Source organism: Protopterus annectens, chromosome 3.part1 (assembly GCF_019279795.1).
Source record: "Protopterus annectens isolate FY-2018-M chromosome 3.part1, PAN1.0, whole genome shotgun sequence".
NCBI lineage: Eukaryota > Metazoa > Chordata > Ceratodontiformes > Protopteridae > Protopterus > Protopterus annectens.
Window position 1 is genome coordinate 90,897,457 of NC_056732.1, and position 24,844 is coordinate 90,922,300.

A 24,844-nucleotide genomic window follows, 5' to 3' on the forward strand; every position below is an offset into this window, starting at 1 on the left:
TTCTTTTTGGTTGATATGCAGGTGCATTTGACTTGGGTTCCATTTGCCCTGAATGCACTTCCCTGCCAGGTGAGCCTCCATGCATAGTCTTAGGTCTTGAGAATGTTGACACCATAGGCTTTTTAGATACCACTGTAGTTTCCTCATATGCAGGCTTGCATATGGAATTAGAAGAATGAAGGAGGCCATGAACCCCAAGGCTTGCAGTGCTTGTCTTGCAGATAAGCAGGGTTTTTGTGGCCACTTGTTTGAAGTAGGTTGTCAAATGAATTTGCTTTTCTGGCGTGAGGTAAGCCATCCAGGAAGTTGTATTCAAGCTTGCTCCCAGGATAATTTGTTGACAGAGTACTAGGTGTGATTTATTTTCGTTTATGGTGTACCCCAGACAAGTTAGAACCCTTTTTACAAAGGCCAGATGATTCAAAAGTATGTCCTGGCTTTCTGCCTGAATTAGACAATTGTCCAGCTATGGGTATATTTGAATATTTCTTTGCCTGCAAAATGCAATAACTGGAGCTAGGCCAAAGGGCAGTGCAGAGAACTGATAGTGCGTGTAGACTGCTTTGAAGCTTAGGTATGTTGTGCAAGATTCCCTGATTGGGATGTGCAAGTATACTTCTTTTAAATCTAGTGTTGCCAACCAGGCATCTTTGCCTAACATAGGAAGTAATTAGTGAAGAGTCAGCGTCTTGAATTTTGGAACCTCCAAAAAGTTGTTTAGAGTAGACAAGTCCAGGATAGGACACCATGAATTGTCTTTTCTGGGTACCAGGAAAAGTCTTGAGTAGAAACCTTGTCCCTTTTCCTCTTCTGGTACCAGTTAAATAGCCCCCATGCTTAAGACAGAGTACTTATTTTTGGGCCTCTGCCCACTGATTTACTGGTGTTGGCAACATGTGGAAGTGAAATCTGTATTCCTGGGACACTATATTTAAAACCCATTTGTCCTGGGTAATGAGTTCCCAATTCTTTGCATGAAGAGCAATCTTTCCCCCCAAAGGGGCAGTCAGTTGATAAGTGCTTGGAAATTTTAAAAGGAAGTCATTGAGACAGTTTACCATAGGGGGGAGTCTTATTATTCCCAGACTTGGAAGTGGAGGCCCCCCACTGCTTAGTTCTGCGAGTCCCCTGGGACTGAAACCTGGGGTTTTTGCTGTGTCTGTCTGGCTTGAGAAGACCTGGAATGGGCTGGAAAGGACCAATTCTTAGTAGGCCAGCGCCTACTAAATTTAGGAGGCTGAACTTGTAAAAAATCTTTAACAGTTTGCATAGATTTAGCTTTATCTTCTATCTTTTTAAGAACTTCCTCAGCCTTGTTGCCAAACAGGCGGTCCTGAGTTAAAGGAGCATCCAACAATTTAGCTTTAACATAAGGCAAAGATTGTGCCTTAAGCCAAGCATGCCTTCTGAGCACAGACCCAGTAACAGCAGCCCTGCAAGAGTTCTCTAATTAAACAAAACCACATTAAAAAGTACGTTTTCCAACTTGTTCGGCAGAATGCATTAAATCCTGTAATTCTTTATTTTCCACAGTCAGGAATCAACATCATTTTTTGTTTAAGCAGTCCAATAATATGTTGCTGATATTTTAACATATGAATCTGGCAGTTTAAAGCCCTAATGGTCAAGGTTGCAGAAGTGTAAACCTTCTTACCCCATCTATCCAGCGCACTGGAGTCTCGATCAGAAGGGGTAGGATTTTTAGCAGTAGAAGCCTTAATGACCTTGGGCCCCTGTGAAATAGTCTCTGGATCGGCAATAGGATTTTTGAAAAGGAACTTGTGGGACTCGGGGACCCTGTAGTATCTGTCAGGTTTTCTGGGAGCAGGGAATCAGGGGTCAAACTAGATTTTGAGAAAGCATCATAAACAATGTCTAGTACAGGAGGAATAGGTAAAGGCCTATGCTGAGGTAGAAGGAAATCCCTAAGCCTCTTTTTTGAATCAGAAAAATCCTGGCTTTCCCAGTGAAAATGCTCCCATAGAGTATGTAAGGTTTCCCCAAAAGAAAAATTCTCAGGAAGGGAAGCAGAGGGAATAGAGTCCTCTGCATCAGAATCCTCATAAGTAGGTAAGGACAAATCCAGATCATCAGAAGAGTCAGAAAAAACAGAATCTTGATCAGAAGATTCATAATCAACCTCAGTCCTAGGCCTCTTAGAAGGGGGACCCCTGATTAGAGTTATTACATCTTCAGCCATTCTTATCATTTGTTTTTTATGTATTTAGGCCTGAGCGTCGGTTTTTTAGACATGGATCGAGATTTACGCATAAGTAACGAAGGAGGCGTCGATTTAATATGCAAGTCCGTAGGCCTGAATACACCCTCAGAAGCCAGTGCCTGCACAGCGGCTCTGGACCCATCCAAGGTAGAGCCATCCGTGGGTTCCAAAGTTGAAGCATCTCGCGGCATACCGGACTCCGAATGGGTCTCAGTAGAAGCCTGAGAATCAGAAGTACCGGGTATCAGAGGCTGCAAAAGCACCTCACTGAGTACCGGTGAACTGGTGGCTGGCTTAGGAGAAGCATCGTCGGCTGTTTTGGACCTCGGTGGCCAGTCTCTGTCTTTATCTTTGTGTTTTTTTGGAATCCCAGTAGTAGGATGGATAACCGATTACATTTCTGGATAATATAACCGAGAACAGAAATATTTAGAGGCAAAAATATACTGACGACAGATAGTGCGCTGATTAAATAAAGCGCAAAACCGAGAGCAAAGTACATCGTAGTCATGGCCTAGGCAAGGAATACAGTATGAATGAAAATCTTTATGAGGTATTTGCTTTCCACAAGTAATGCAATTACTAACTTTTACTGACATTGATAAGGAGCAAGAAAAAGTTTCCCCAATGGGGTACTTAGCTTTAGTTGAAGACTTTGGTTCTGAAACTCAAAAACGAAAATTTCAGGAGTCGGCCGACCGGCACTTGCAAACTGCTTCTGCTTCGGGCATGGCACGGCAAGAAAGACTGGGGTAATGGCATCGGCTGCATGTTTTATACCCCTGACGACCTGACGTCATTGAAGAATGGACAGCAACCAATGCAGGACCCAAGACTTTGTTAATCAGGCCGACTGACGGCAACCTGCAAGCAGATGACCCAAATGTAATGACTACAACAGTGAAACACAAAGAACATCTTACTGGCCACTTCACTAGCTACAGTTTCCAACCTCAAGCTCCTCCCTCCTACTCACAATTCCCCCTCCTCCAGATTACCTCAGATCAAATTTGCAATAACAGCTATCTGTGGTTAACAAATAGGCCAACATAGCCAGCAAAGGATAAAAACAAGAATGTCAGGAGCTCAGTAAGGAACTGTGGTTCCTATGAACATACCCATCAGATCTCTAGAAGTCTTAGATTGAGGGAAAGATGGGGGGAGAGGGAGGCCTGGAAGATTTTCTCAGAGATGTTGATTTCTAAGCAGGGGTGGTCGCCTCAAGGCAGAAGTCGAGGCACAATGAAGAGACCTCTGATCCGATCCGCTCACCCCCAAGGAAGCAGACAAGGCATGAAGCAGAGAAACAGAAGCTGCAGCTGAAGAAGCCAGTGCCGATGGATCATCTCCAAGGACCTTGGCACCTTTTTTGGTGGCTCCAAAGAGGACTTCACGGGGAGTGTTTCCTGCTCTCCCGGGCTTCTTTAAATGATCTGGAGGGAGTTGAGCCCCCTGATGCTGAAGGGGGCAAGAGAGGAAGAGAATGGTGGGAGAAAACCTTTCAGAATAAGCTTACTCTTCCTATCTGCCGGGGTCCTGGGTAGAAAACATTTACAGATGCTGCAGTCACTGTCCAAATGAGCAGGACCCAAGCAGTAAACGCACTCCCTGTGGGCATCAGACAGCGGGATGTTGTACCCACAGGAAGTGCATTTCTTGAAACCTAAAGGTTTCTCCTTTTGATCAGCAATAGTAAGAGATTTTTTTTAAATGGAAAGAAGAGAGAAGAAAGGAAAACTTTATAGTGAGAAAACCCCAATTAACAGAAAAAAATGATTATTCTAAAAGATTTTTAGACTACAAGAAGAAGAAAAAGGAGAAAGACTAAGAAGAAATGGAAAGGAGTATAACTCACAAGGTGACAAAACACTACCAAACCCAAGGAGGAGCGCAGGAGCACTAGAAGCTCGCTATTATTCCAACGAAAGGCAAACGAGATCTGAAGTAATCAGGAGGAGGGGGGATTAAGGGTAGGAGGGAGAAGCTGGAGCTTGGAATCTTTAGCTAGTGAAGCAGCCGGTCGATTCTGAGGGTTGGAACCAAGACACACAGGTTAAAGATTGAATGAAGATGACATCAGATAGATGGCCACCTGGCTCTGTGCTCATTGTTCAGTTTAGAACCCTCACTCAGTTGGTTCTAAACAATAAGTACAGTTTAGCTAGACATCCTGAATAGTCAGGGGCCCACCCAGCAAAGGGTTATGCACAGAAGTAACTGGAATGAGTCATCATTGGATTTGGGGATGGGCAAGTGCAGAAGCCTAGAAGATCAGCCTGAGGCTATGCTGGATAAGAAGGAGGAGGAGGAGGGATAAATAAAAAATGCACAGCTGAGAATCAAACTAGAGAACCAATTGCTGTGAGGTAGCAAGATTAATCACTGCACACTCAGACTGAAACAGAGTCACCTGGGAACGGTGGATTTAAGAATAACCTTTGAGAAACATGTCAATGACATAATATGTTAGGCTAGGATAAACAAAACCTTCCCCCTTTTGGGGTGCTTTTGAGATATGCTTCTAGCAGAAATACAACTAGGATACTCTTGCATACCTCATTCATTAAACCATTGGCTGAATATGAACTCCTATATGGAGCATGTTAAACAAGTATAAAATTAAATTAGAAAGAATTCAAATGACTTTCACAAAATTATTTCTGGGAATGAGTAATTTAGGATAACATTCAGCAGCTAGGTTTATTCTCATATGCTAAAGGGATTCAAGGGTGGACCTAATGAGTTTTTTTTCTTTACCTGTACTAGATTATAAAAATATACTCACAATCCTAACCTCAGACATAAACATATTAACTTGGCAATAAAAAGTGTCAGAATTGTGATGACCCTTTACTGGACCAGTAATCAAGGAGCCTCAATCCTCACAAGTGGCAACAGTGGACGACGTTCACTGACAGGTTGACAAGTACACACACAGTATTTCCAGATGCAGACCTCTGCATCAAGTGCAATTTCTCTTAACAGCACACAGAGGTCAGTCTGGGGCTAGTTTCTCCCTCTTCCTCCAGATCCCCAATAAGACTCCCCACTGGGACACCTATAAAGTTGAGATCTCAGCTGAGTGACCAAGCCAAGACCTCCAACACCTTCTCTGTCCAACAAGTGTTTTGTTTCCCTGCCCAAGTAGCTGACACACACACACTGAGGTTTGATTCACACACACACACACACACACACACACACACACACACACACACACACACACACACACACACACACCTGGGAAAAGCTGGCACAGGTTTACTAGATATGCCCCCTTATGTCCAGACAATAAGGTAGTTTCCACTGCCACCAATCACTCTTTATCAGCTACTTTAAGGCCCTTAAATGGTACACAATCTTACTGGGTAATATTAATACTAATGCAAATAATAGTTTGACTAAGAGCAAAGCTATTAGCAGTAGCCCAAGAGCGTCACCAAATAAATATGCAAGTACTCTTAAAACTTAAATATCTCTACACAGATCAGCCACAATGAAAGGTTTAAAAATATTCAACAATAAAAGAACAAGACAATGCCAAATGTATATTCAGAGTGACAGAGTTTAAAACAACACTGCAGTACAGGCTTACACAAAGAAAGACATCTAAACTAGGCTTCGCTATATTCTTGACTGCATCTAAGAGTTACACTGCTCCCTAGAAACCTACTTCATTAGAGCAAGGCAGATGATGTGGTGAATGGTTCTTGTTGTCGGGTCCAAGACCGAATGCAGAATGCTCTGTCTCACAAATAGACTTCTCAAAATAATATCTAAAATATTACTGCTGGGATAACTTGAAGAATGACATCACTTCTTGTCATCTGACTTTTAGTTCCCAGGCCAAAACCCCCATTGCTGAAGCTGGCAGTATTTAGCATCTACCTGTAAAAATACTCATACAAGTGCTTTTGCTCAGATCCTTGAAAGATGCTGGAAGTCATAAAACAATTACACTTCTTCATGCTTCTAAAGTAACAATTAGTTCACTCCAAAGACAATACAGAAAGCTTTCTAGTACAGATTTTGTGTCTCTAGCTGCATTGAAAACTTGAGAGATAACCTCTTTATGGTGGAGACTATAAAGTGATTTAATTTCAAAAATTTCTCTAAAATTTACTGGACTGAGGTTAACCTCCTGTATCCCAGTTTCCACTGTTAAAATATATACATTTATTTAAACAGTTACAATATTGCATGTACATTTCTGTTCTCTTTCAGTAGGGCATACTCTAGCTACATTTTAAACACAGCACTTTTACAAATATCTTTTCAGCACAAACATCTGTACAGAGCAGTTTGATATACACATGACATACAGTTCTAATACATTTGTAACACAAGCATCTTATATAAATTAATTTGATGCAAACAAAATGACATATTATTTACAAAATTACAGCTAGTTGCACTGGCAGTACCTCCTTTTGTCACAGGAATAGCAAGGAAAATTTGTTCTCCTCAATGGCATCCAATGAACTGAATAACTTCTCTAACATTCTGAAGCAGGCAAAGGCCCTGCTGTCATTTAAAAGGGATTCAGACACCTTCATGAGGACCTGAGTGTACCAAATTTTCTACGCATGCAAAGTGATTTTTTTAATTGATATTTGATATTATTAATGTATATATCAATGTTAAAGTACACTATATGTTTGAAGTCACCAAGCCTATAATATAACAATGCAATTACCTAATAGGGGAAAGGGTATTTGAGACTGACCACTAATGAAGAACTCTTTATTAGTAAAACTCAAAAAACATGCATACTGTTAGTGTAATGAAAAGTGAAATAATTTATATCACTGTCCAAAATGTATAAAACGAGAAGTTGATTAATGTTCTTTTCTTGTGATGTTTTTGAAGATGAGCATCTGGACTCTCCTATGACACATCATTTGCCAACTGTTTACATTTTCATAAGCTAATCTTCTTCACAGATATGTTTAGTAATAAAAAAATAGTGCCAATAACTAACTTTTGTACACTTATTTGCAATAGTGAGTTACCTAAAGTGGTGAGAGCTGTATCATTAAATACCTTCAAAAGGCAAATTACTCAAACAAACTGGCAAAAAAAATCAAAACAGGAGCTTTATAAATACAAAAATGAAACTTGATTTTTAAAAGTAAATACATCAGAAGCTGATATGCTGCAACACACAGCTAAACAGACTACAATTCTCAAACATTAGTGGATTATGCTAGCTATAATGCATGCCAAGCTTTTTATATGCTAAGACTTTGGATATTTATATGAGATGATTTATAAGCACCTCTACAGGATTAAAAGGACTGTTACAAAATTCACACTTCAACTTTAGTCTAGAACATAATACTTTAATATTTTATGAGAAAAATGGACACTGGAATGCTAGGAGAGAGTAAAATACCACATGAAGATAATAAATGTACATTAAAATAAGCTGTAAGAAACGAGACATGCTATGAGGTATTTTTAAATAAGTTTTAATGTAGATCTACTTAAAAAAGTTTAACTTTACCTTTTGTTGAAGTTAAGGATTTTACATCTGTTTTACACTTAGTTAATATGCATTTCTTCCATGCAGCCTGCTTTAATGTAGTTCCATTTTAAAAAGGTCATATCTTGGCTATTGTATCAGTTTTATATCAAGTGAATATTTATCTCTTCAGTGTAATTTATTGTTTCATTTCTATTTAGTATTTGGCAACAAGCCTAGGTTTATAATCTCTATAAGAAGACAAGTTCAAAAGAAAAAGTACCGGTAGCAACTATACATATATATGTATACACACACACACACACACATACATATATATATATATATATATATATATATATATATATATATATATATATATATATATATATATATATGTTAGGATTGCTTCCTCACAGCACTTGGATGTCCAGGTTTGGTTCCTGTAGATGTGGCTTCTGTGGGAAGTACACATGCTCTGCCTGTATCAGCAGGGGGTTTCACTAGGTGTTCCAGTTTCCTGCATTAGATCAAACACATGCTACAGCTAATCTGGCAGTCCTCCAAACCAATCATAAGTGTACATATAGTGTGTGTGTCTGCCAATATGACAGACTGGTATCGCATCCAAGATTATTTTGTTTGCCTTACTCTTGCAATGTACCAATATATCCCCCCCCCCAACAACACTGAACAAAATAAAGCAGGTATTAGGCAATGAATTTTTTTTCACTGTGCTAAATGCACAATCCCAAAATAGTGTAATTAACAGTTATGTAAATTAAATAGGATTAATCTGTTAAAACTGGAGGTTACTACAAGTTTCCAGATGTCAGTTTGTCCCAGTCTTTCACATGATTAAGGAAAACAACAATTTCAACATGAAGGATGGCAGAACAAAAGAAATTCTCTAGCTGAATACTCCTGGGGAAGGGGGCTTCAGCAGTAATATACACCTTCCAAAAACATCCTGATGATAAAAAAGCAGCCTAGGACTGACTGGATTCTAGTACCTAAAAGCTAAACCTGGGATGGTTGCCATCATAGCAGATTATTTTACTAGACATCAACTGGCATTATACATGAGCTACGATGACTGCTGTGGTAAGTATTGCCAAGTGTGCAAAACACTTTTTATGAATGAGGTCATTGCACGAAAACTATTGTTTTACCAAAATTTGGTAAACATTAAGTTCCTTAAGTAAGAGGTTTCCCCCTGCATGTGAAATAGGATGGAGTTGTGTCCCCTATAAAGTGAATGTAGAATTCAAAACCCACTATGAATTTGTTTTTTCAGGTTTCAGTAGATTTCATATTCCTGACATTTGTGATGCAATTACCTATTTTTTGTATCAGAAATAGCAAAGCAATGACATCTTCATACACATTTTCTCTTCTCAGATGATTTCCTCAAACAACTTTTTCTACAACTCTCGTTCCTTCCAAATCATCTGCATTTTGTTAATGATATGACAGACTATTAACTATGATTTCCCATGCCCCACATTATCTAAATGATCTGTTCAGGTCATACAGTGTAAAGCAATCAGTATATAAATGTGGTATAGGTCCATGGGTTGTTCCTAGGAATTCAGTTCATTAGACCATCAAGGAACCTAGCCCAAATTCCAAGTTGCCCCAAAGCATTGTCTTGTTAACTTACTTGCTCAAGGTCACACCGTAGGGCAAAGGAAAGGTAAGAGAATCAAATCCTGTACCACAGGAAGTCACTTGTTAATAATTCACAGCCTTAATACTCTGTGCTAACTGCCAGACTAAAAATGGTACACAGCAGAATGTGGTGATTGCACCTAGACACATCATACACAATCTACATGGAACAGTCTTACCATGTTACACTTCATTTAACAGGATAATGTAGCCAAGTACATGCCTGGGCACTATACAGAGGATTATGACTGGCTTGCTGATCATAATCTGCTTATTTTATATTCAAGACATGGATGCCAAAAAATTCACCTCAACAGTGAAGCTCAAGGGATAAATCTTGGCATCTATGTAGAGAACCCATAATTTAAGATTATGATCGGCGACACAATCATAATTCTTTGTACTGCATAGAGGTTTATCTGTTCCATGTACAACTGGTTATGGGGAACAAAAATCACAATGGACGCTGTCAGAATTGCAGTGTAATGATGTACATCACGTTTGCATTTACCTTTCATGCCTCTCCACTGTCCATATTTTTACAAAACGTCCTGATAGTTTCATATTTTTTGTTTGTTCCTCATAAAATGTGTATTCTTTGGACAAACCACTGAGGATTGAAGTCACTAAATAATGGCATTCATCAAACTTTGAGTTTGTATCCTTCAGAAAATACACGTGAATGCAGATCCTGTTATTCTAGCAAGTTTCTAAGTTCATTACAGGAATGTAGGGACACGCTACCTGAATGGACAGCAGGAAGAAACTATTTCTTTGTTTTGCCACAGTCTTTTGCTGGTCAGTACAGGCAAATTTTACTGCCTAGCGTGAGACTATACCTTAACAATTTTCACAGGGGCTGCTTAACATTTCTTAAGGTTGGGTCACAAGCCATTCTGGCGCTTAACTAGTATGTCTTTTTCCAAATTCCGGAGCATAATCAGCACACTCCATGCACTACATAACAATTAACATGCTGAAGGACTGGTAAATGAGAAATGCATGTGCCATGCTAGTGATGCAATTAAAACAAGACAATAACAAACATCACATTTACAATCCGTAAAACAAACTCTCAGAGATCAAATCAAAGACTTCTCAAAAATAAACTATTATCTTGGAGACCGAGAAACTGTAATACAGCCTATTTGCTGGAGGCACTAATAGAAATTCCATAGTTTATTGAGGTATCACCTTATTATTCTGTATTCCTTGTGGGGGCAAAGGGGTACATATGTGTGGCTGCCTCTGACTTCACTCTAATTTTAGAAGATGTTCAAGCCTGTCCTTGTAGAAACCATTTTAAAGTTAAGTTGAAGATTGATATAGCAGTTACTCCTTTCTGCCCCGATTCTTGTGCATTGTTGATGACACTACCAGAGCTGTGGATCCTCATCAGACTTGACAGGGATACTTGAGGCATAAGGGATGGGAAGAAAGAAAAAAAAATTTCCCACTGCACAAGGGGATCTCAAGAGGCTGTCCCCTTTCAAGCTACTAAGACTGCCTCTCTGTTACAGATCGTCAAGATTCTGCTGAAGGCTGTATACATTCAGCTAAGGAAACGTTTCGCTCCCTATGTACGTCATCGCAAACTGTCAGCATTTCTTACTGCTTTACTGGTCTTTCTGCAATGTACTTCACTATATTAAGTATACGGAGAAGTCAGTGCAACCTAAAGCATTTCAGAACAAGGACCCCCACATAACTACAGACGCCTTGGAAGCAAACTGGGCAATTAAAAAGAATTTCCAAGCATCTTTAAATATACAATTAATATGTAAAATTACACATGAAGGAAGTGCTCTTTAATATATAGCAACTGCTGCAAAAAGCAAAGTAACCTTAGCAGACATCAAATTCTAAAATTGTATTGAGTTTGTGAATTTTTAATGTGTTTTAATTCAGAAATAATATTTATTCTTAATCACATTAAACATTTTTCACTCAGTTTGTGACATTCATTTCCTCAGTAATAAATATATATATATATATATATATATATATATATATATATATATATATATAATTTTGTAGTTTGCATTTGAACGTCTGTCCTTATCACCTCAAAATGCATCTAGAGATACATTACTAAAAATATTTGAAATAAATATATGTATTTCTATGAGCCCTAAGAACATTAGAAACACACACCCAAAAAAAATTGTCTGAACAAATCAAAGCATGACATTAGTTCTGATGCAATTTTGACTAAAGCCCCTTTACCTGTATCTGTAATAAGAAACCAGCATCCTCTCTCGTACTTCTCCTTCAATCTTCTGGTCAATGACCAGTAGCATAACTCCATACAAATAAAGTGATTCACACTGAGGAGATAAAAATGAGCAGATAAGTGATAAAAAAGGACTGCAGCCTTAAACATCAGACAAATATTAAACATTAAAGCTAACTGATCACAATGCTGCTTTCAAAGGCATGAACAATACCTCTCATCGTTTTGCAAACTTCTTTCTTCTGGGTATATGCCTCTGCACAAACTGCATTTCCTTGTATAATTCTAGTAATAACTACCCAGTATTGTGACAAATGTCTTTTAAACTTCATATACATAAACCTTGATTCTGTTAAGAACTATTCTGGTTGCTGAAAATAAGATGCAGTACAGCCCACGGAGACGCCTGGTATATGGCATTAGCCAATGGTAAGGGACAGGCAGGCAAACTGCTCCATTGGTACCATTCCAGTGTTATGGCTGCATGGACATACACCACGAGTGACAACTATTGCATGACTAAACTTCAGTAAGTTCCTGTAGAGGGGGAACATGGTGGTGTGCAGCAAATGCCAACAAGAATTTGGTATAGCACACATCCTATCCCAAAAGGCAGCATAATAACATGCATCAACAAATACAAGTGTATGGAAAGACAGCAGTTAGTGTGGAGCTTAATTTTGGTAACTCAATAGGTGAATGCAGAAAAATCATCACTAGGATGTGCTCCAAGACACGTCTCTTAGGTGCACTGATTATGGTAAATGTTGTTGCCATTGGCTATCTTCCAATCAACATAGTCTGTCACATTACTTGTACATCAAACTCCAAATTATAATACAAATTGTGACATCAAGACACCTGATGCACGATACTGGTACACTGTAGTGGGTTGAATTCTGAATTGGTTTTAAGATACTGGGTTGAAAACTAAATGCTGTATTGGTAAAATGGCAAATATTGAAACTACTTCTCATTTTAAATAAGTTTTTATTACGGACACAGACAATATGTTACTATTAAGATTAAAAGCCACATATGCTTTTTAGAAAAGACCTACTTAATTAAGATAACAAAGCCAGGGAGCATTTTCATTCTTCATCTTCTTCATACTAGTTAAAAAATTAAACCAGCATGCTTTTTTAAGAAACAATGTAATTACAATACAGAATTTCAACCAGTACAAAAAGGCATCTTTAACAATGCCAATACAATGACACAAGCAACACATTCAAAATACAGTGGATATAAAAAGTTTACACACCCCTGTTAAAATTACAGGGTTTTGTGATATAAAAAAATGAGACCACAATAAATAATTTCAAAAACTTTTCCCACCTTTAATGTGACCTATAACCTGTACAATTCAATTGAAAAACAAACAAATCCGTTAGGGGAAAATATAACAAATAAAAAACGTACAATAGCCTGGTTGCATAAGTATGCACACCCTTAAACTAATACTTTTGTTGAAGCACCTTTTGATTTAATTACAGCATTCAGTCTTCTTGGGTAGAAGTCTATCAGCATGGCACATCTTGACTTGGCAATATTTACCCACTCTTCCTTGCAAAGGTGCTCCAAATCTATCAAATTGTGAGGGCATCTCTTGTGCACAGCCTCTTCAGGTCACCCCACAGATTTTCTATTGGATTTAGGTCTGGGCTCTAGCTGGGCCATTCCAGAACTTTCATTTTCTTCTGGTGAAGCCATTCTTTTGTTGATCTGGATGAATGCTTGGGGTCATTGTCGTGTTGAAAGGTGAAATTCCTCTATCTTCAGCTTTCTAGCAGATGCCTGAAGGTTTTGGGCCAAAAGTGGCTGGTATTTGGAACTGTTCATAATTCCCTCCACCTTGACTAAAGCCCCAGTTCCAGCTGAAGATAAGCAACCCCAAAGCATGATACTGCCACCACCATGCTTCCCTGTGGGGACGGTGTTCTTTTGGTGATGCAAAGTGTTGTTTTAGCGCCAAACGTACCTTTTGGAATTGTCGCCAAAAAGTTCAACCTTGGTCTCATCAGAACATAACACATTTTCCCACATGCCTTTGGGAGACTTGATGTATTGTTTTGCAAATTTTAGCTGGGCCCGGATGTTTTTGTGTGTAAGAAAAGGCTTCTATCTTGCAACCCTACCCCATAGCCCAGACATATAGAGAATACGGGAGACTATTGTCACATGTAGTACACAACCAGTACTTGCCAGAAATTCCTGCAGCTCCTTCAATATTGCTGTAGGTTTATTGGCAGCCTCCCTGACCAGTTTTCGCCTAGTCTTTTCATCAGTTTTGGAGGGATGTCCAGTTCTTTGCAACTTCACTGTTGGCCCATATTTTCTCCACTTTTTGATGACTGACTTCACTATGCTCCATGATATATCCAATGCTGTGTAGTGTGGAAGTTTTATTGTACCCTTCTCCTGACTGATACCTTTTCAACAAGGAGATCCCTTTGATGCTTTGTAAGCTCTCTGCAAACCATGGTTTTTGCTGTAGCAGGCAATTGAGTAAATGTCAGGAAAATCCTACTAGGACAGCTTAACTTCATTTAAGGTTAATCAGAGTCTCTTTAATTGATGGCAGGTGTGTACCTAAGAAGACTGAATGCTGTAATTAAATCAAAGGTGCTTCAACAAAGTACTAGTTTAAGGGTGTGCACACTTATGCAACCAGCTTATTGTACGTTTTTTATTTTTATATTTTTCCCCTAAAAGATTTGTTTTTCAATTGAATTGTATAGGTTATAGATCACATTAAAGGTGGGAAAGGTTTTGAAATGATTTATTGTGTTCTCATTTTTTTATATCACAAAAACCTTGCACTTTAACAAGGGTGTGTAAACTTTTTATAGCCACTATAAATATGCCAAACATTATATAAAACTTAGTTAACCACAGCACTGTAAAATTCACAGATAAATTTGTGAAAAAAGCGATGTTTGTTCCAACCACTAAAAACAGTATCATAAAGGATTATGTTTAACTGATATTTAAAGTTTCTAGCATCAATCAATTTTTGTATACTACTTGGGAAGCACAGATGATCAGTATTGTTTAATAATAAATCCCATAATAATTTATTTTTTAAACAAAGTGTAATCTTTCAAGTCCAACATTTTGCTACTAAACTGTGGTTAAAGCAAGAAAAGGGACTATACCAGATCTATCAATTTAATCAATTTCTGAAAAGCTTTGATTAAATTCACTGAGATTTTATTAACTTTCAATTTTTTAAGAACCTCACTAGACAAAAAGGCAGTGCTAGCTTATTAATTTCTGACTGAATATGCCAACTCCATATGTTTACCCAAAGTGAGACTGAAGTCTGGATGTGGCTTTCAAAGTTGATGATTTTAAATAATAGGACTGCATTTATGATATAATAGCAAACTGCAAAGTCTGAAGGCACCAACCAGCCTCGTGTTTTGTTTCGGCGGGGGGGGGGGGGGGGGGCATAAATTTAGAATAAGTAATCCTAACCTATTTAGGTTACCAAATTAAATGACTTACTTGCATATGTGTATTTTTAAGGTTATAAAACAGGTATTGGTTGAACAAAGGAAGACAAATAAAAAAAGGTTTTGGGAAACATATTAATTTTAATTATAGCTGCCTTTGAGAGGAACGAAAAATGTATACTTTCCCCATTTAGTCATGTTATTTTGCATATTTTGCCAAGACTGGCACAAACTGGAATGCAAGTGTGCTTTACTGTTTGAGAGAAGTGAATTCCTAAATATTTAAAATACGACAAAAGTTTAATTCCCTTTAATAAAGGTGCATCAATATAGTCATAAATTACATGAAAGAGAAAATCTTAATTTACAGTTAGATATAGACGAAAATAATCTACTGCCTTTACGGTTTGGTGTATATAATGGTCAGAAGAGGTTAAATATATGTTTATATCATCTGTAAGGACTATAAGAGGACTCCTGTTATGGAAAACTGTGGGGAATTTGATGTATGACTTTGTAATAAGAATAAAATAGCAATTCAATATACAAGTGTGGAGGCATACGACAGTCTTGTGTAATCCCTTGTGCAATTTGATTACGTTTCAGAGCTTTGGTAATAAAATGTAATGTGAAAAGTTTTTTATATAATATTAATAAGATATTAAGAAATGAAGAACAGACCTTGAATTTAGGACTTGCAGTAAAAATTTAATGTTAATGTGGTCAAAAGCCTTTGATGCATCTATCACTATGGCAAAATGGTTACTATACTGACAGTTAAATGTTCAGCTTGAGTGTATGATTGCTAATTTGTGAAGTTTTTAATAAACCAGGCTGGAAACGGAAAGTGATAACTGATACCATTCTCTTTAATATATCTGCTAGAAAAAAAAAAAAAGATTTTGTCATGGCAGATTACTGAAATGGGCCTATAATTATATGGATCTATGGGATCAGTTTTAATTTTTCAAACTAAAATACTTTTGGATCTATTTAAGTAATGACTGGAGAATCTATTAGGCTTGATATAAAATATGACCTTTTAGAATTTTAGCTAAAAATACTAAGGGACTGTTTATAGAACAAAAAAACATCAAGTCCAGGTGTTGTCTTATTTGGTCGACATCTTGACTAATTTCACCAAAAATAATTGGTTGATTTAAAGTAGATTTATATTCCTCTGCAAGTGTAGAGACGTTTCTGCTGTAAAAATTTGATAAATGTCTTCCTCAGTGATTGTATTGCCATTACTACTGCAAATATCTGAATAGAGTTTTTTCAAAAATACTCAAAATTTGATCATTAGAGGAGTACATATTTTATTCTTTTTGGATCCCTTGGACTGTGGTATTAGTTTCTTGAGTTTGATTAAATGAGCAAGTAAGCTGGAGGGACCTTGTGACCATTCTGAATAAAGTGCTAATGTAACAGCCTTGTATCGTAAGAGTTATTTCAAAAGTGTAAATTCTTTCTGATGTGAATCTCATTTTAAACTTTTTCATAGTTTTTAATTACATTCTCTAAATTTTGTAGAGATGTGTTCAATGTTTTTCTTTATATACTTTCTTGTAGTAAGTGGCTTTGCTAATTAACAGTCCTCTAATTTGAGTTATAAAACTGCCCAATTCATGGAAGGTTTGATATTTCACTTTTGTTAGGCTGTTGTAAAAGTCATTCAAAAGTTCATTTATCTCAGATTTTACATATTCTTTTGCTAGCAAAAGTAGTATTTAAATTCCAGTCACTGTCATAATATTTGCTGTGTGGTCCTATATCCAAATTTAACATTTTTGAGTGATAAGATAACCTCAAGGTTCCGTATAAAAACTTATTTTTAATGTTGTTAGATACTGAAAAAGTCTAAGCATAACCATGTTTTATAACATGGTGAAAAGTATGAAAAATTATTTTGGATTAATATTGATAGCGCTAATGATATTATAATAAATAAGAGGATTAGATAAAATATGCTCAATATCTGGATCTAAAAAAGCTGACAGTTTTCCTGTCAAAAGATCTCAAGGTGTTTGTGGAATAATAACCTGGGTAATGTGTTCCAATCACCCTCTATAATAATGTGTTTTTTTGTATTTCTTAAGTAGATTATAAATGCGAGTTATAAACTGAATTTGATCTAGATGAGCTACACAAATGTTTAATAAAAGGACAGGTTTATTCATAGACTATACTAGACAAACTCCATAATACCAATAACCATTTGGGTCGAAATTAACTTTGATTGTTGTATTTTGAATATTGTTTTTATTAAAACTGCAATACCAGTTGACTTTTTGCCTATTTCTGCACTATAATTTAGCACGTGTGCCTTCTGAATAAACAATATTCGAGCAGGTGAATTGCAACACAAATTCAGAAAAAGTTTTTTTTCTTCAGAACTTATACCAAACCACTGTTTAGAACAAAACAAGATTTTTAGTATTTATAATTTCAGACTCAAGTAATTTTGATAAACTGTCCAAAATGATGTGAGGATTGATTGAGATATTACTACTGTTCATGTACAGAATTTCATTTTAGAAACATATCAACAGGGAGCTAAATACCATAAACAACCGTAGGTCTCCCCTCCCTCACCAATGGGACTGATGCCTATTCTCCTTACATAGGAAGAAAAGTACAGTTGTGTACCTACCATAAATGTAGATGTTCGAGTGTATTCACTGTTGCAGTCCAGGTTAATTACTATAATCAGGTGTTCCCAAGGGTAATGACTGCAACAGTGAAACACGAACATCAGACAATAGCAACAGCAAGGCAACACAAGCTAAACTGACCAAATATAACTATAGTACAAATATTCTGACTTAACCTTCAAGATGTTGGTGTAAGCATTGGCCTAGTTACAAAAAAAACTCACTCTGCGTCTAAATCTGTTTAATGCAGCTCAAAGATTGTAGAAAGGTGTGAATAACAGTTTGTTGCACGGTTCTTTATTTGCTTAGGGTTTATGAGAAAACAAAAACTTTTACATAAATTAGAATAATACTATATAATATGCTAATGTAGCAGATTATCATGGAACTCATTAACAAGGACACTGGCAACCTCCAAACAATTAATCCCATACAGTTTGGTTTCGCCAGGGAGAGGCCATACCTGCTAAATTTAGTTGACTTCTTTGAGACAGTCACCAAAGCCATGGACGAGGGGAAGACTGTGCACACCGCCTACCTTGACCAGGCTAAGGCCTTTGATACTCTCTCAACTAAGAATCAATCCATATGTTACCAGATGGATAGCAAACTGGCTCATTGATAGAACCCACCTAGTCAAAATAGGGGAAGCCAACTCAAGCAATTGACCCATAACGAGTGGTGTACCTCAGGGATCAGTCTTGGGGCCCTTGTTGTTTGGGATATCATTTTCTGAGGTGCAGGTCAAAACCAGTGGGCTATAGCTGACCAAGTCTGCAGATGACTGTAAGCTGGGTGCTGACATATCAGTTCCCCTAGTGATGTGGACATCCTCCAAGAGGGTCTCACCCAAATGTATGACTGGTACCAAAAACCTGGCCTCAAACTGAATGCCAAAAAATGCATCATCCTGTTTGGGGAGAGTGACATCCCCACAAATTATCACATTAATAACAAGATCCTAAGCATGCAATCAGTCGTGAGGGACTTGGGCACCCAGGTTAATAGCAAACTGACTTTTGACCACCATATTGCCTCCGTTGTATGGAAAGCTTTCTACATGCCCCACCTCATTAGTAAGGGTATCTCATCCAGGGAGAAGGCGGTCATAACAACCCTGTATTATTCTCTTATAAGACCCATTACTGAGTACAACTGTCTCTTTTAGCATGTACCTCACAAAGAACATGCAGCAGATGGAGAATCCAAACAGGTTCCTCACCAGGAGAATCCAAAGCCTCAAACATCTACCCTACACAGAGAGGCTAAAGGCCCTGTCCCTCTTTTCAGTCTCCTACAAACTCCTCAGAAGTGACCTCTGTCTGGCACATAAAGCAATCTCAGACCCGCCTCAGTGGGACTGCTGGATATCCACAAGTCATGCTCCACTAGAGTAAACTGCAAGAGTGACCTCTACCTGGTCTGTGACATCAATAGGACTTGTTGGTGGGACAGATTTGTGTCCCAGAGACTCCTCTTCCGTGGAATAGACTCCAACTTCACATCAAGAAGAGTTCCTCATTAATACTTTTTAAGCACAACCTGGATAAATGGATGGGGAACAGAAAATACACCCCTGGGATTCCACCTGTGTCCCTGCTGGACAGGAGCATCAGATGCTGGCTTGTCAGAACATGGGCTAAATTCTTGGCTAGGCTTGTAAGAGCCTCAGGGCCAATAGCCTAGTAAACTTCCTATGATCCTATAAAACTGTGGATAGTACAACCTATTATAATTATATCAGAGAATGTATCATATTAAAAGAAAGCATTAAGAGAGATCATTAATGTGGAATATTCAAATGAGACCATGCAGAAAGAGTTTTAGTGACCCTCTGATATAAAACTGGAATTGTAATCATTATGTCGTTAATCAAGTTCCCATCTAGGAATAAAGGCATCACACAACAAAGTCTTTGAGGTAAATGTGAAACCAATACAATGAAATTACATGAAATGCTGATTTATCTTCTGACGAACAAAAGTATTAGGAAATCTATTAAAAGTTTGTTTGGCTTCCACTTCTGAGTTCAGTGTAAATTTAATGGAATGGGAAAGAAAGTTTAGAGGGTTTCACCATATGTAATTTAATATTTAATTTACTTAGATGTGCACAGTATGTAGCCAGCTTTTATCTACTAATTTGTATACAAAGAGATCTTAGCAAAGTTTATTTATTTAATGACCATTCTAAGTATATATCTTCTTTTTGATATTTGCTTAATCATCTATATGCTCATTCTATAACAATGTTCCTTGCTTCTGCATCATTTTCAAGGAGACATGCTAATATTTGTTGGGTAGTCCCCAGTAGTGTTGCTTGTTCATATGCTTCTGGTAAGTACCTTATAATATTTTATTCCTGTGGCTTCCAGCCTTGAGGTCCTATAATTTATCACAGATTGCTGTTATCACTTCCTGATGGTAACCACAGTCCTGTTCTATTTTGTGGATTCTGTTCTCACAATCTGCAATAGGTGTTTCTGAATGAAAGATTCTTTGTATTATGTCAGACATTTTAGAATTTTAAGCCGTTAGTCGATTTGCAATTTGTTCCACAGATAATTGCAGAGGAAGCAAAACGCTAAGCTCGTCTAAAGCAAATAATGTTTCTAATTCATTTCCAGCCATTGCAAGTCTTTTTTCTTCCTTTGGAGTAATTCTGACAGATTTCCAGGTGTTTTCTTTTTCGACTGATATAACAGAAGAGACTCTGGTTTTAGTTGTCGAAGTGTCTATTATTTCTGACTCACAAGACATGATTTTGAGCGTTTTAAAAACTAGCAACAACAGAAGCTGAAAGATAATAGTTGCAGGGTTGTTGTCACCTACAACTATTTTCTTCTCTTGCAGATGTGTTGTAGTGACGCAGACAAACCACAAGGTAAGTAGAACACTGCCAACTTTCACTTATATCTGTAGTAATTTCTAGTGTCCACACTTGTTTAATTATAAAGTAATAAGTGATCACAACTAATTACTGTCTTGTTAAACCATAGTATCTTGTACAATAGTGTTTACATTTTCACAAAGGGCAGTATGAAACCTAAGAGATCAGAGTTGTCAAGCAACTCTGCTTACACAATGGCTGCCATCTTGAACTCTCATGTCAGTGTTACAAATACTGTCATTTCAGACTGAAGACCCTATTTAGGACTGGACTGTAATGTTGTGGACAAAAGCGGTATGCAGACATACCATGTTTGCTTCTGGGAAATAGAACATATGTATACTTCAGTACAAGGCTGAACATCTAACAACCATTTTAAATTTTAGTTTCTCCTTGTGGTAAAACTGGGCAAACTTTCCTCCACTTCTTACACATCTTTCTGGGCTGTCAGTAGTAGTGCTTTCCAATTATTTTTGTAACATTTTTATAGCTCAAAAGTATGCACCAAATTTAATTATCATGAGCTGCTTTTTTATTTGGATGCTAACAACTTTGTGTGCTCCTAAATACATTTTCACTTCTCATCCAAATAGGGGATTACAGGGAATGTTTAGAATCTCAAAGTACCCTCTACCAAGAAATTTATTTTCAAAGGCAATTGGTTCCATTTAAAAAACAGAAATCATAAATTATTAATCCTGAAATTCTTACAGTCTGTCCCTCACTCAACACTTGCCAGCAATCAAGTTGGTGAACGGTCACATTCTTTGCTGTTAGATGGCTAGACAGCAATTCTCTCACATTTAAACTCATTAACTTCTTCAATGAATACCAGAAATTCAGAACTGTGATTACATTACAATGAAATACCAAGGCTGTATGTGGTTTAAAAGTTCAATTGCAGGGTACAGGCCAGATAGCCACCAAGGAACATGGATTCCTCAAGAAAAGGTTTATAAAATTTATCACCATATATCTGTTTAAACTACTTTTAGAAATGTCAAGACCATCAGACTGCCTCACCCATAAGGGTATATTGTTTCATAACAGTCTTGCACGAATGTCTAACTCTAGAGAATGCCAAGTTAGACCTGAACTTTGTGACAGCGTGTATTTGAGTACTTATAAACTGCAATATGAAACAGCTTGCAAAACAGGATAATTAAATATCTTACAAGCTAATATCAATTTACCTGAAATGCATCTGTAACAAAATGAAAACAACTTCAAATGTTTACATCTAGTCCCATAATCTACACTCCTTACTGGCATAATTCTTTTAGTAAAATTTTCTTCCTACACCCTCTAAAAGTTTTAATTATGTTTGACTGTATATACAGAATGTGTTAATATGTGGCCCAACACAGGTCTTAAATATCAGAATCAAACAGCTCTCATCTCTTGTAGACAGAGTTCTTAACAAATGACCCATATCATTAATGGCTTTTATACCAATTACCTTAAAATAGATATTAAATGATAAATTTGGTATAATAATAATAATAATAATAATAATAATAATAATAATAATAATACACATGTCTTTGCATTAGTAACAAAAATAATGATTTGTGAACCAGGTAGGCTCAATGGACACGGTCCCTTTTCAGAGGCAACCCGGGAGCAAGGTCTGGTTAAATTACTTGCTCAAGAACAAACAATAGGAACAAGGACTGACAGAATAAAACCCTGTACCTCAAGAAATCTAGCACACTGCTCTAACTTTCTACACCAACTGCCAGACCTCATCAAAAAGGTGCTTAATTTATAGGAAATCTTGGAATTTTACTTGAAAAATACATTATATTACACTTGTCTATTCTGAATTTTAGGATGGTGTCAAAGGCTCACTTACTTAATGACTTTAAATACTTGCTAAGATCATCAATGTCAATTAAATTTTGTAAAACAAATCCAGTTTCACAGTCATCAGTGCATCTATGTAGCAAATTACAGGGTTTCTTAGAATACTATAAAATACTATGATTAATAAAGTCAGGCCCAAAACCAACCGCTAAGGAACACCAGGATGAACAGCTAAATAATCTGAATGCACATTATGCATCTTGACACATTGCTGAGTACTAACCAACCAGCTAATACTCCATCTAACAATACAGCATATAGTGTTATAACACTAACCTGAAATGGGAGGCAGTCAAAAGCTTTAATGAAATCAAAATAAAATTACCCCTGGTGACAAGCTCAGAACTAAATCCATAGTTATTTCTTAGTACAAACTAACAGTCAGGGTTGATGATCTTTTTATAAAGCCATGTTGTTCTAGATTTGTAACCACAAAACTAATACCAGAATTATTCATACGATTCAGCAAACATATTTCAAAACACTTGCCATCTAGTGATGTCAAATTTATCAGCCTATAATTTATAGATTTGATCCTTCCTATCCTTTTTTATAAACAGGTGTAATGTTGAATAATTTCTAGATTGTTGAAACCATGCCATTTTCCAACAGTTTATTAAACTAATTTGCAGTACAGGTATGATTTCATCTTTAATTCTCAATAAATTACCAGGTAATCATGTCTGGTCCCATAGATGAGGCTCTCTTTATTTTATTAACAGCATTAGAGATAACAGTATCCAAAATAATTGGACAGGATAAAGATGCAATATTTACAAAGACCAAACTATTGTAAGAAACATCTTTACTAATATTAGAAAAAAAATTGTTAAATCTACTTGCAATTGCATATTCATCTTCCATAACTTTTATCGTTAAATGAAACTGTGCCAATAGATAATGTCTTATTATTAATGCAGTTAATGTATTTGTAAAAAGACTTATTTGTAGAGTTACTATAGTTTTAGCATTCTTAATTTTCAGTTTAAATTTTCTACATTTTTCTTAATATTTCTTGAACATTTCTTAAAAGGTTTTACAATTTTTTTTCTCTACTACACAGCCTCATAATAACCTTATTCAACCATAAAGAAAAGGTTGTTTCCCCGTGTTTATAATTACTCAACATATTTCCAAATGTTGAATACCCATACTGATAATTCTAGAGAGAGAGAGATATTACACCAGTCAGTATTAATCTGAGAAATCAAATTACACAATAATCAATTTGATCAATTGTTTGTATTTTAGAGTGCAAAGATTTTTTGATTTTCAAATCTACATCAAATGTTATTGTATTGTGATCAGTCAAACCCAAAAGTGATGAGATCTATAAATAATTTTTTTCAGCAATATCAATAATTATGTCAAGTGTGTTATCTTCTTGTGTATTACATGAAAGTAATTGTTAATATTGTATCTTTTTATGGGATGTGTCAAACTAGTCTTCAAAGTTTTAATTGGTAAACAATATTTTCCATAGAATACCAGACTAATTAAAATAACCAATTAATAACATTTTGTTTATTATCAACACATTTTCTAAGTTTAATAGATATTCCCAGTGATTTCCACTTACCATACATGGGGTATGATAACTGAAAACAAGATGTATAAGATGTATATTATTACTACCCTTATCAAAAACTTGAATAGATTTGAAGCCATTAACAGTTTTATAAGACAAAATGGAATAGTCTTATGAATCCAGAGAGTAACTCCACCTCCTTTAAAGTTTTTCTGCAGACACTCATATCTGACAAAATATTTCAAATGATAACTAGAAGAGTTCCAGGATTCCATACAGCAACAATTTTGTAATTTTCTTTAGCTATTATGCCAGTAAGTTTATCAAATTTCCTATAATTCTGCCAATGCAGGAGGAATACTCTATAGTTCTATCAAACTCTTTGCTTCTAATATTTGATCAGGTAGTCTGTTATTTACTGAAAAAGGTCTAGACTGCTCGATAATTTTACTAGCCACATGTGAAACACCATACAAAATTTAAATGGAACTTATCTCTAGAAAAAAAAAGCTTTGAGTGACGGATGTGATCAATCTTATGTTATATACCAAATACATTTCAAATGCTACTTGAATTAGACAAACCAGCCCATATGCCTAATGTTGCAAGTGTGAAGCATGATTAGCATTTTAGGTGTGAATGAGTCCATACCTTTTTTCATTTACGGGGTGCATTGCTACAGTATAGCAAATAAATTACTTGATCTCTGTTTGAAATACTAATACATAATATTTCAAAGTATTTGTATATATGCACAGATCCAATAACTTAAAAGCTTTAAAGTCAAAGGTGGGTTTGGTTTTCAAAAAAAGATGTACTTGTATTCAGAAACTTGACAAACACCTCAAGTCCTAACCAAC

General features: G+C 36.5%; 1 protein-coding gene across 1 annotated transcript in view; it reads right to left on the minus strand.

Moving 5' to 3' along the window:
- The window catches only part of WASHC5 (WASH complex subunit 5), a 1,015,994-nt gene that overhangs the window by 878,081 nt on the left and 113,069 nt on the right, over positions 1 to 24,844 (minus strand). Inside the window, exon 4 of the mRNA XM_044066602.1 lies at positions 11,583 to 11,683. Within this exon, the coding sequence (XP_043922537.1) occupies positions 11,583 to 11,683 (101 nt within the window). The remainder of the gene's footprint in view (positions 1 to 11,582; positions 11,684 to 24,844) is intronic.